Raw genomic sequence first — 12,315 nt, 5'->3', positions numbered from 1 at the left:
CTAGCTTCCATAGTCAGTGAGTTAATTTGGGTTTCCTATATCCTACGAGATCTTTATATCTTAGTTCCATTGCATGTTTCTCTTTGGTGTGATAACTAGGCGGCCATTTACATTAGGGGCAACCCTGTATTTCATAAACGTACAAAGCACCTCGACATCGACTATCACTTTTGTTAGGATTATTTCAAGTCTAGTTTTATTCACCCCTAGTACATTTCCACTAAGCATCAACTTGCTGATTTTTTCACTAAGTCATGGCTTCGTTGCGGTTTGAAATTCTCCTTTTCAAGTTGGGCTTCATTTCGTCATCAAGTTCCAGTTTGACGCGCTATATGTATGTGTGTGGAAATATAATATTAACCATGATGTGTGATGATGCTTTTGTAGTGAGAAAGAAAACCTTGAACATTTATAACTTATATTTAATTCTTGTTATTTAATTTCTGTTTAACTCCTTTGTTTAACTCTATAGGCATTTGTGATTAAAGCAATATACGTATTTTTGTATCTGCAATTTTATTTTTTTGATGTGATTAGAGAGACAAACTTCTCAAAAATTATTTGTGTTCTCTTCTCTTAAAGTCTGAAGAATGTTGAGAATTTTAAATGAAATTGTTTAGCACAACGGGGTGCGCAGATTGCAGTTCCAATCTGTCAATATATATAATTTTAGGGCATACATGGCACGGTGCGCAGTGCCAAGAAAATTTGAATACTGCAGGTCCAATCTGTCAATATCTATAATTTTAGGGCATACATGGCAATTATCCCTCGCTCTTTTTTTCTTTCCTAAAGTGCCAATTGGCGGGTTCAATTCCAGGATTCGGGTTCGAAAAGGATCCAGAGACATACAGCGGCGAGGCGCGTTATAACTGTGGGGGTGCTTTTCTAGGGCTTTCATGCCACTTCCATTCTTTTTCATACTACCAGTAATAGTAACTCATCTCTGCTCGCGTCCCTTCAGTTTCTCAGTGTCTACCTTTTAGACAACTCCTTTAGGACAAATTAACTTTACTCAAAGCTCGATCGGAGATAAAATGGTAGGATTTTCGATGCTCCCGTATGGGATACAGTCAATGCTGAAAGAGGGGCACCGGCATCTGTCGGGGCTGGACGAGGCGGTGCTGAAGAACATCGACGCCTGCAAGCAGCTCTCAACCATTACGCGCACGTCCCTCGGCCCCAATGGTTTCTTTCTATGCCTCCTCTCTTTTTTTCCCTTGTTAAAAGTATCTTCTCACTTTTGGAAGTTTCGTCTCTTCCCCTTTTACTTGGTTAAGTAACTTCAATCTAGTTTCCACTGGATTAGCGAGCCTAATATGATACTGGGCTTTGTTGGTTGGTATACCGGTCGCCTGGAGTATAATGAGTTTTGCCTTAGCTTAAATTCCCAAAAGGTCCTCTTTTGAACTTTGTTTCAGCTCACAAACTCATATGGCTGCGCGTAAGCCTGAGTTTGCTTAAGTTCGTGTGTTCTTTTCTATGTTACAAGGTATTACTTTGTGCTTTCTTATCTATGAACTGTAGTAGGCCTGAAAGTGCGTCGATTATTAGCAATCTTCATTTAGGGCTATGTGCTGATAGCTAGAGCTTCTTTAGTGCGATTCTAATCCAAGACTAGGTATTATGGTATAAATAACTTCATGAGCTCAAGAGCTGAACTACTTCGAAGATAGACACAGCTTTGTTTACAGTAAGCTTGAACTGTGGGCCTGTAGGATATGATCAGATCTGATATAGCTTTACCTAATTTATGCTTAATAATACGTATTTGTGTGTGTGTGTATAGATAATATAAAAAAAAATATCAGATCTCCAACTTTAGTTATGTTGAATCATAAAATTTGTTAACAATTTGGAACAAAATTTCATCTACTTTATCATTTGTTACTTGATGATAGAGAACATAGATTCATAGTTTAACTTAACAAATAGTTCACTGTGTAACTAACAATAGCTGTATAATTTTTTGGCATGCCTGAAGAATGGGTTTTGGAGGCCCCACCTCTTGCTTGAAATTAACTAAAATCCAATTATGATTAGAAATGAATTATAAGGCAGATAGATCTGTATCCATTTCTGCCTGGTCTTGCCGAAATAGGATCAGAAAAATGGCAATGGACTATTTTTGCTAAACCCAGAACAAAACACTTACCTTGATATAATATTAATGTGCTTGTCTGAGCATTAAGCTTGTCTCATGAAATATGCAATGAGCTCAAGAGGGTTGAGTAACCTGCTTGTTTTTTATCTTTGGGAACAAGTTTTGAGAAACTTAAATAAAGACTTAGAGTGAAATGCTGGATCTCTAGATATATTACTGCAGAAGTACTGTGATCCATTGTTGTAAACATTTCTATTCTCTCACTAAAATGAATTCGAGTCTCCGATCTACTGTGATTCTATCATTTTTGAATTTCCTCCCTCTATTTACGTATAATGGTTTTAGTGATACATAGTAAGTAGATATTATATCTTTTCTAGTGAATTTATTCTTTGTGCTTATTAATGCTCAGGCTAGGCCATTAAATGTGTACTGTTTCACAGTTCAATGTTGTTATTTGCAGATGATCACCAGCTAATTGAGCATTTATATGAAGTCCCCTTCTATGCACCTTCCAACATAATGTTATATCAATTGACTAGGGAGATGTTCATGGTGTCAATCTTTTTTCTGTTCCTATCCTGTTTATTTTAGGAGGTTTTTTCCCCACCCTCGACATCTATTTCTGAGCTCGGCTGCTGGGGAGCATATTACCTTATCACTCTGTTCATCATTATGGCTTTTCATACGTTTTCTTCTCATATACCCTGCTTTTCTTGTTAAGGTATGAATAAGATGGTTATCAATCATTTGGATAAGCTCTTTGTCACAAATGATGCTGCAACAATTGTAAATGAGCTGGAGGTTCAGCATCCTGCAGCCAAAATCTTGGTTCTGGCTGGGAAAGCACAGCAAGAGGAAATTGGGGATGGAGCCAATTTGACTGTTTCATTTGCTGGGGAACTTCTTCAAAATGCCGAGGAACTCATTCGAATGGGATTGCACCCTAGTGAGATCATAATTGGATACACAAAGTCAATTAATAAGGTTTGATGTCAATCTTATATGTACTGGATGCGAGCATGTGTGGCTTTTTCTCATTGATTGCCAATCTTAGTATTGTATTATTGCAGACTGTTGAGATATTGGAGGAATTGGTTGAAAAAGGTTCTGAGAATATGAATGTGAGAAATAAAGATGAAGTAATTTCACGAATGAGGTCTTCAGTAGCCAGCAAACAATATGGCCAAGAGGATAAGTTATGCCCTCTCATTGCTGAGGTAGATTTCACCTCTGCTGTTGTTTGTATACATTTATGAATCTACCTTTTGATATTACTGAGTGGCAATGAGCTTTTCTTTTGGAGGCTTGTATACAAGTTTGCCCGAAGAACCCTGCAAACTTCAATGTGGATAATGTGCGAGTTGCAAAGCTTTTGGGTGGAGGTTTGCTTGATTCCACAGTAGTTCGGGGTATGGTGTTGAAGACTGATGCTGTTGGAACTATCAAGAGAGTGGAAAAGGCCAAGGTGTGTGTTAAAATAATACAATACTGGTTGCTCCATAGTTGTTATTGCGTCTTTCTCTTCTTTGCATGGCTGAAAGCCTGCTATGTTTTAGTCAAGTTCAACTTTCATGGTCTATTATGATGTACTTGGGCAGCTATGAGTTGATGCAATTAGTCAAATGCTGTTTTCGTTGTTTTTTGTGGGCATGGCTGGGAACAGCTAACTTTAAAATATAGGCTTACCAGGATCAAGGCACTTGCTTGTGGAAGGCTCCATCTTAATCATGCATAATATGAGAAAAGAACCTGAAGCAGCTGGAAAAAGAATTAAAATGTTAATCACGAGGTGACTGTAAGGGAACAGTGAACACAATTAAATCATCAAATTGGACCACAAACAAATCATGGGACTGGACCTAAAACGTGGTATGCAGAATGTTTGTTCATTAGGCTACTCACCAAGCCACCCCAATTTTGTGTTGGATATTTGTGGCTTTCTTGGATGAACAATCTTTACTGAGTTTCTGGATTAGGTTACATGGCCCGTGCACTCTGCGAATGATTCATTACTATTTACCGTGTCAGGTTGCTGTGTTTGCTGGGGGTGTTGATACAACTGCAACAGAGACGAAAGGAACCGTTCTTATTCATAGTGCTGAGCAGGTATCCCTCAAGTGCTTCTTGGCACAGTGTATTTCTTCCTTGCTTGTTAGGTAACTAATGAATTACCCTCAGTAGTTTCATAATATCATTTAACATTTGAGTAGGAATTTTGAGAAGCAGGCAATTCAGGTTCTTTTATCCTTCACCATGTTATTCATGTGGGGTCAATTAATCTACCTCCTCTAAGGTTTGGTTTAATTGCTAAAGCTGTCCCTTGAAGTCTTTGAATTACTTTGAAACCCTTAAGGTGATGAGCGGATGCCAGAAGAATCTAATGGACTTGGTATTTGGCTTTTCTACACCTGCTTTAAGTTGATCAAAAAGCTAGAATATAGACTGAGAAACAACAGAAGAAAAGGATGACTTTGCCCCTCAATTCGCTAACTGCTCCTTTCCCAAAACCACTTCTTTTGCATCATTTTCTCACCAATTCATTTCAGAACACTTACTGTTTTTGTTTAGATCTAGACCTATGATGATTGATGGTGTGTGTATCCTCCATGCAATTAAGACATTGTTGAAGAGGCCATCATTTTTCTATTTCTTCTGGGATTTCTTTTTTACTATATGGAAAATCAGATGTGTCGTGATTGTGATGTATCCTGCACCAGATGGTTGTCCCTATTGTTTGAGAGACCATGGGCTCTGGTTCTAAGATTTCTAAGAGATTTTACTTTTCTGACTGAAGAACCATGGTAGTTTCTTGCTAACAAATATTAGTTCTTGATTGAAGGTGTGCTTAAATTTTAGACCCTCAAAATATTGTTGAAGACACCCCCACTTTGAGTTTCTGATTTTTTTATTCTTTGGTATGGAAAACCTGATGCCTTGTACTTGTGATGCATTTGCGTTAGATAGAGAAACCAGGGGGATTTAATTGTAAGAATTCCGGGGATTTTGAAGGTTTTTCCAAAATGACTTTGCTCTCAGTTTATCAAGTATTTTCTGACTTCAACAAATTTGTTCTTCAAGTTTGACCAATTTTGAGTGGTCAATGTGGAAAATGATGTAATTTGAAGATTAGCGAATAATTGGTTATAAATTTGAGTTAGTGGGAAATGGTAAAGCTGAAGAAATGATATGTTTTGTTTGATAATTTCGGGGGACAAAAAATACTATAGATGTCGCTTCTTGTCTAATTAACAGCCTCTTTGTGTTTATGTATGACTATTATACTTGTGTAACATAATGATATGCGCGCGTGTGGTGGGTTTGTCTGTGTGGATAACGATCAGAAAGAGAGATGAAAGGAATGAAGAATTGAGTGAACTTTTATTCTTCCCCAAATTTTTATACTAAAAGTTGGGAGAAATATATTTGGCAAACGTGTGGGATTTTTTCCTCGACTTCTATTTTTGTTAAAAAGTAATCCAAGATACAGCGCCGACATTAGTGTCAGCTAATATGATGAGGCATTTAAGATAGAACGAAATATTCATCTCATGTTTGTGGATATATGTGGAAAGGGCTTTTGCTGTTGGTATAAGTTTTCTTGGTGAAATAAAGGTTGTTTGGTGAATATCTAAGTTAAAATTTGTTTTTGAATCAGATTATTGACATGATGTAAAAACTTGTGGCACTTGTGTAAACTTGTGGTGAACTAGAAGGGCATAAATGTAACGTGTTGGTTACTGTTTATTCCATCTAACTTTGCTATATATATAATATGGAAAATTCAAACAGCAAAATGAGTTCGTTACAAAAATTGATGATAAAGCTTATATTTGAGGTACTTATGTCATGCTATACGATAGAATATGTTGACACAACTAAACACTGTGGACATAAAAATGAATAGATAAAAACTCTTCACCCCCCATAGATATTGTAAAATATGATCAGTCGCATGTTGCTGCACGGGATAGACCTCTGGTATGTGGGAGCCCCCAAAATGCATTATTGTTTCCAAGAATTTCATAGGATGTACCTTGAAGGGGAAACAGCATATCCTCATCATTTCATCCGATGTTAGTGTGTAAGATGAAGAGAAAATGTGTGGTGGGTGTAATTTTGAGCTCGAACAGATAAGTGGTGTCCAGAAAAAAAAAACAAAATGAAGTCTTGGTACTTAAGGACAGACTCCAGGGTGGTGGATGGAAGTTGTCTCACTATTGCCCTCTCATACGAAGCTTAAGAAGTTTCTAAGATCTGTGTCCTTTTTTGATGAACAGAATCCCAAATCTTGTTAATTTTCAAGGTTATGGTTGAACGGCTCATACCTGATGTATGCTTATCTCATAGCTTTTCCCTTGCAGCTTGAGAATTATGCAAAGACTGAAGAAGCTAAGGTTGAGGAGCTAATCAAAGCAGTTGCAGATTCAGGTGCAAAGGTCATTGTTAGTGGAGCAGCTGTCGGGGAAATGGCATTGCACTTTTGTGAACGTTACAAGTATCACCTTTATCTTTTTCAAGAATTATTTCTCGTTGTTGTTGTCGCCAAGTTACTTCTAGTTGAGAATGATCCTGAATATGTATATCTGTCCTTTTGGAACATGCGGTTTCTTGGCTCTCCACCTCTACCATGTGCATTCGATTCGATGCTTCTCTTTGTAATATCTACTGCCGTTCCTTGTACTGTCTATGGTAGACCTAGTGGGGTGTTATGTGTATATTCGTGTCTTTTGTTCTATGAAATGGAGCAGCATGGATGGGACACTGATGAGTGTGTTAGTGCCTCATCATGTTTTCATGTGTACAGAAGATGACTGGTAAATCTATTATCGCCTATAAAAGGACTCTTGCTCAATAACAACTTCTTTCTTCCCTAATTTTTTCTCTTTTCCAGCATTCAATTTTCGGTTGTCTTGCTTTCTTGTTCTCTTGCATATTTCCTTCCTATTAATTGTTGAGATTACACAACGACTTTGGGACATGTTGGGAGATAGCAGGTGAATGAACTCATGTTTGCATTGTCTTTTCTGGGTTTATTGTTATTGCATCATATCTTTTACCTGGCCAGGTTTATTGTTATTGCATCATGTCTCTCAGGTTATGCATGCTTTTAGAAACCTTATTAATTATGTTATTTTCTATCTCAATCTGGTTTTCATGTTTGATGATTTTATTCTCCAAATTTTCGTATCACCATTATGGCCTTGGCAGACGTGTCTTTTTGTTCTTGCCATGATTTAATTGAACATCCAAAAACATGATTTTTTAGGCTCATGGTGTTAAAGATCAGCTCCAAATTTGAACTACGACGATTTTGCCGCACCACTGGTGCAGTTGGTCTTGTAAGCACGATCGTATTAAATATGATAAATGTGCATGATCATTTTGTTCTCCTCTAACAATTTGCTTTTGTGCGAGAACAGTTAAAACTCAGTCAGCCGGATCAAGATGACCTTGGATACGTTGATTCTGTTTCAGTGGAGGAAATAGGCGGGGCTAGAGTATGATATGCATGCTGACCTTTTTGATTGTTTGTCAATTTTGTGACTCCTATTCTTAGCATGTAAGATTTGCTGAATCTCTAATAGGTTACAATTGTAAAAAATGAGCAAGGTGGAAATTCTGTTTCCACTGTTGTGCTGCGAGGAAGCACTGATAGCATATTGGATGACCTTGAAAGAGCAGTTGATGATGGTGTAAATGCATACAAGGTAATGTTTCTTCCGGATGATATTTTGAATTTTCCCCCAATTATTTTGCTCTATTTATTACAAACAGATAATAGGCGGTTATCAAGTTTTGCTTTCCAAATCAAAGGATCTCTTACTTCAGTTCTTGTGCTATTCTCCACCAGGCAATGTGCAGGGATAGTCGGACAGTCCCTGGAGCAGCAGCTACTGAAATTGAATTAGCTAGAAGGCTGAAGGAATTTTCTTTCAAAGAAACTGGGTATATATATCTTATATAGCTCCGTCTATGATTGTCATAAATTGTATATCTTCTTGTTAGGATTCTCTGGCCTCTTCCTCCCCAATTTGCAGCTTCTCTTGTGATACCTTTATAGTGAGGTTGATTCAGCTGAAGGAAAGAAATGGATATTACATTGGGCTATCTAGTGCTCTTCAACTTCCATTAAAAATTGGGTGGATTACCAAACCTCCCCTGAAGTTTGGAACTTATAGGGGAATTGCATGTCGTTCTTCTGAAATTACATTCCACCATGTTCACCATCCTTGTTTTTTTTCTCCTTATAGATACCCCCCTGATGCTTGTTATAGAAAATGTTGACATCAGCCAAAAAAGATGGTGATGCCCTATCCTACCTCAGGACACTGTTTATAAAACCTTTGGAGACAAAGGTCTTGGGCTCCGTGTATGCTTTATAATATCCTGGCGAAATGTTCTTTATACTTTTGTGTTCATTATCTATAAAGAGAACAGGATGTAGCTTTAACTTTAAATGTCTCTATTATATTTTTAACAAATAACATGTATACCTTTGTCAAATTTAGACAAGCATAAAGAGATTTAAATTAACAATTCTTTTTATATTTATTTTTCATCCCTTTGTAAAACTACGAACAGAATCTACAAATATTTATGAAAATTATTGGGCTAAAAATACAGACTTATTGTACTCTGAACTAATATAATTATTATATTTTAAAATCACTATATAATACATAGGATTATGTTAATAGAAGTTCAAAAGTTGAAAATTAAGAAAACAAAAAGTAAAGGGAAAAGAGGAACTTCATCTTCATCGCTGAACCCTAATCTAACCCCTACACCATTTGAATTCTATCAGCAGAAATTCACATGTTCATTTATATGGACCTGCCTAATTATATCCTGGTGCTTATCTCTGTCTTACGCAGTTTGCTTGTCCAGCAAATGAATCTATCATATGTAATCAGTATTTTATTTCATGTTTGATCGTTGCCTGAAACTACATTGATACTTGCATGTTTTGTCTTCTACAGAAGCTGAAGAGTTGTTTCTTTGAGTGTGAGATGATAGCGTATCTGAATCTGTCAATATTTCATGCCCTAAGAGTGAAACATTGTGGCTCTTTCTTTTTTAAATTGTTTCATTCCATGTTCTGCTATATTTTTGTTTTGTATTTGCAAACTAGAAATATAGTAGTTTTATATATGATAAAGTACTTTTTACTTGTTGTGTTCAACTGATTCATATGTTTCTGAGATCAAGCTATTACCTTGCAGATTGGATCAGTATGCAATTGCGAAGTTCGCTGAAAGTTTTGAAATGATACCTAAGACATTGGCTGAGAATGCGGGGCTTACTGCGATAGAAATTATATCATCTTTATATGCTGAACATGCATCTGGTAACACCAAAGTGGGCATTGATTTGGAGGAAGGCGTCTGCAAGGATATCTCTACCATGAATATATGGGATCTCCACATCACCAAGTAAGTTGTTCACTGTGGAATAATGTGAAAATTGAGGATTTTACATGTCTTTCCTTCTCTCAAGTACTTCATGCTGGTTGATAAAAAATGGTAATGGTGTGGGTTGCCCCTTTGGCCAGCTTGTTCTATGCTTGGTAGACTGTAAGACACCTTCTGTTCACGTTATTGTGCTCCCCAAACCCTTGCTGTTGTTTCTAACCTGTCGTATCCTTTTTGCTTATGGATTTGATTTGAGATGCTAGTCTTTATTGCAATAAAAGAGTGCACAAATTGTTACCGCAGCACCGACATGCTATCTTTCAGCAGTTGCATATTGACAAATCATTTTTGCCTGTGTATTATATGTTTGAGTTGGCAGCTATGTTAAACTGATCAATTTGTCCCCATCCTTGCAATGGTTTATGATTTTCTTGTATGTATTTGCTTTTTGAGCAGATTTGTTGCCCTAAAGTATGCTGCAGATGCTATCAATTTGTTTTCATCCTTGCAATGGTTTATGATTTTCTTTTATGTATTTGCTTTTTGAGCAGATTCTTTGCCCTAAAGTATGCTGCAGATGCTGCATGTACTGTCCTGCGAGTAGATCAGGTAATAAGCTATCAGTAACTGTCGGCTATCTCTTTGGTCAACGTTGTTAATGTAAAAATTGCTTTTTTTGGGCCTTTACTTTCTTTGGCAATGAATACTTTATTTATTTGAGTTGGTAGTCTTTGATGTTATGCTAGTTGTGCCCCTCATTAGTTCAAGAAATTTTATTTATGTTATTTCCACATGATGTTTTGAGCTAGCAAGTGAATTGACTCAGCTGGGAATTTCTCCTAGTGTCAACCACATAAATTACATGAATATTCTGCCTTTGAAATACTTGACGAATTTAAGATATTATGTTGTGTTTATTTTGGAAAGTTTGGACCCATAGAGGCTTGAAGCTCTATTTTTTATCCCCGCTTAACTAAAGGAGACTCGAGACAATGTACTTTTTAACTGCCTTTTCATGCTTTGGGTCAGAATAACCTTTCAAATTGCTTTTTTTGGTTTGTGTTCGTGCACATTCCTGTCCTCCCTGAATCAATTTGCTCTTTATGCAGTCATCCATTTGCTTGCGATGTATTTCTTTTAAGCATTCTGGTTGGGCAATTTCTTTGTATCCTAATTGTTAGATGTTTATTTTTTCTCTTGCAGATCATAATGGCAAAACCAGCTGGTGGTCCAAAGCCCCCACCTGCTGGGATGGATGAGGATTAAGTGTCTGGTTGCAAGATTTTTTCTCCAGATCTTCTATTACCCTGCTCTTATGAGCATGATCATTCTAGACTTTGTTACTTTGTATATGTGTTGCCCTTCGGCCCTTCCCTTTGATGCCAGTTTGATTGGCTGAAGAAATTTTTGGAGAAACTGGAATTGTTAGTGTTTATTATATATGCTGATATTTGTCCTGTTTTATTACTTACAATTGACTGTCTGAAATATGTTTTTCAGTTCTTTAAATTTGTGCTTGTCTGGCCTTCTCTTGACCTCCATCATACCTCCTGCACATTATCCCAAGCTCTAACAACCAGCACACAACCAGATAAACGCATGAAAAGAAATACATGGTAAAGTGGTGAGCGAGCAACTCTGATATGTTTATTATGCCTCTTATGTAGCTGGTTCGGAGATCTTTCTGTGCCTGGCTTTGGGCCAAGGGCTTGTGTTTGACAGTTTGTTAATTAAGAATCAAACTGGAACCTGTTGCTTTTGTTAACGGTAGGGGGTCAAGATGAATGCCGGTGGGTGGGTAGAGTTGAGGGTTTCACAGGCGATGATGGTAGCTAATAAGTTAAGGCTGCAGTTGGAGCTGGACTTGGCAATGATAATTACCAGTTCACGAGGTGAGTTATATTGGTCCCTAAGCAATTGTGACACTGCAAGTGGTGGAGGTTTATACTATGTGTCAAGTATGTAGTCCGAGTATTGATGGGTTTTGGCAATTTTTTAAATAATGATGGTGTTTCATAATTATTCCAATTTCCAACTTTAGTGGGAGCGTGTTGTAATTTTCATATATATATAGAATTATTATATTTACATTTGTTGACCTATGTCTAATTGTATAAATTATTCATGTCTTGTGAAAAACTATACAAACATTCAGTAAAAACGTTGACATTATTTTACAAGTTGACATTATCCATCTCTATTTGTACAAATTGTTCTTGCTTTTTATTTGTTACAGGGTGTAATTATGAAAAAGATAAAAATAGTTTGTGTACAAAAATTTGAAGTCATAAAGTGTAAATATAATTATTTTGTACACAATATATATATATATATATAACTAGGAATTATCACGTGCAATGCACGTGTACGACATATTTTTAGATGTGCATATAGAGCTTATTAGTTGCTAAAGATATTAATTTGTATTGGAATGTTCTATAATTATTCTGATTATATTTTACTATCCATTTTTAAAGTTTGTCAAAAATATTATTTACATTCGTCATTAGCCCCTAAGTTTAAAATAGTAATGCTTAAAATGTTATTCTTTGCATTTTTAACTTCATAGTTTTAGTGTGAGTTCTTGATCTATTAATTCATATAAATTTATTTGGTACTATGTATTTCTTATTCAGTAGTATTTTATGGTTTTAAAAACTTAATCTTCTGTGTGCATCTTGAAAATTACATAATGAGAGATTTTTCATACAGAATTTCAACTTAATATATAAAAGGAGTGCTTTGGGGATACTTTTTATTATTAGTATTTAATTCAATTTTGTTAATTATTAGATG

The 12,315-nt window shown here is 36.3% G+C and overlaps 1 protein-coding gene across 1 annotated transcript; it reads left to right on the top strand.

The window, feature by feature from the left end:
- On the top strand, positions 811–11,028 carry LOC105162457 (T-complex protein 1 subunit theta-like). The gene is made up of 13 exons (XM_011080475.2): positions 811–1,188; positions 2,829–3,091; positions 3,178–3,324; positions 3,411–3,572; positions 4,136–4,213; positions 6,469–6,602; positions 7,374–7,446; positions 7,528–7,605; positions 7,693–7,815; positions 7,959–8,053; positions 9,331–9,540; positions 10,071–10,128; positions 10,723–11,028. The coding sequence occupies exons 1-13, from the start codon at positions 1,038–1,040 to the stop codon at positions 10,783–10,785; spliced, it is 1,635 nt and encodes a 544-aa protein (XP_011078777.1). The 5' UTR covers positions 811–1,037; the 3' UTR covers positions 10,786–11,028.

Source organism: Sesamum indicum, linkage group LG5 (genome assembly GCF_000512975.1).
Source record: "Sesamum indicum cultivar Zhongzhi No. 13 linkage group LG5, S_indicum_v1.0, whole genome shotgun sequence".
Classification (NCBI taxonomy): domain Eukaryota; kingdom Viridiplantae; phylum Streptophyta; class Magnoliopsida; order Lamiales; family Pedaliaceae; genus Sesamum; species Sesamum indicum.
This window is presented reverse-complemented; position numbering and strand designations above follow the sequence as displayed.

Excerpts from the sequence above, each read along its gene's own strand:
- LOC105162457 (XM_011080475.2), top strand. The coding sequence starts at position 1,038 with ATGGTAGGATTTTCGATGCTCCCGTATGGGATACAGTCAATGCTGAAA. Across the intron at positions 3,325-3,410 it reads TATGCCCTCTCATTGCTGAG|GCTTGTATACAAGTTTGCCC; the intron begins GTAGATTTCACC and ends TTTCTTTTGGAG. Across the intron at positions 10,129-10,722 it reads CTGTCCTGCGAGTAGATCAG|ATCATAATGGCAAAACCAGC; the intron begins GTAATAAGCTAT and ends TTTCTCTTGCAG.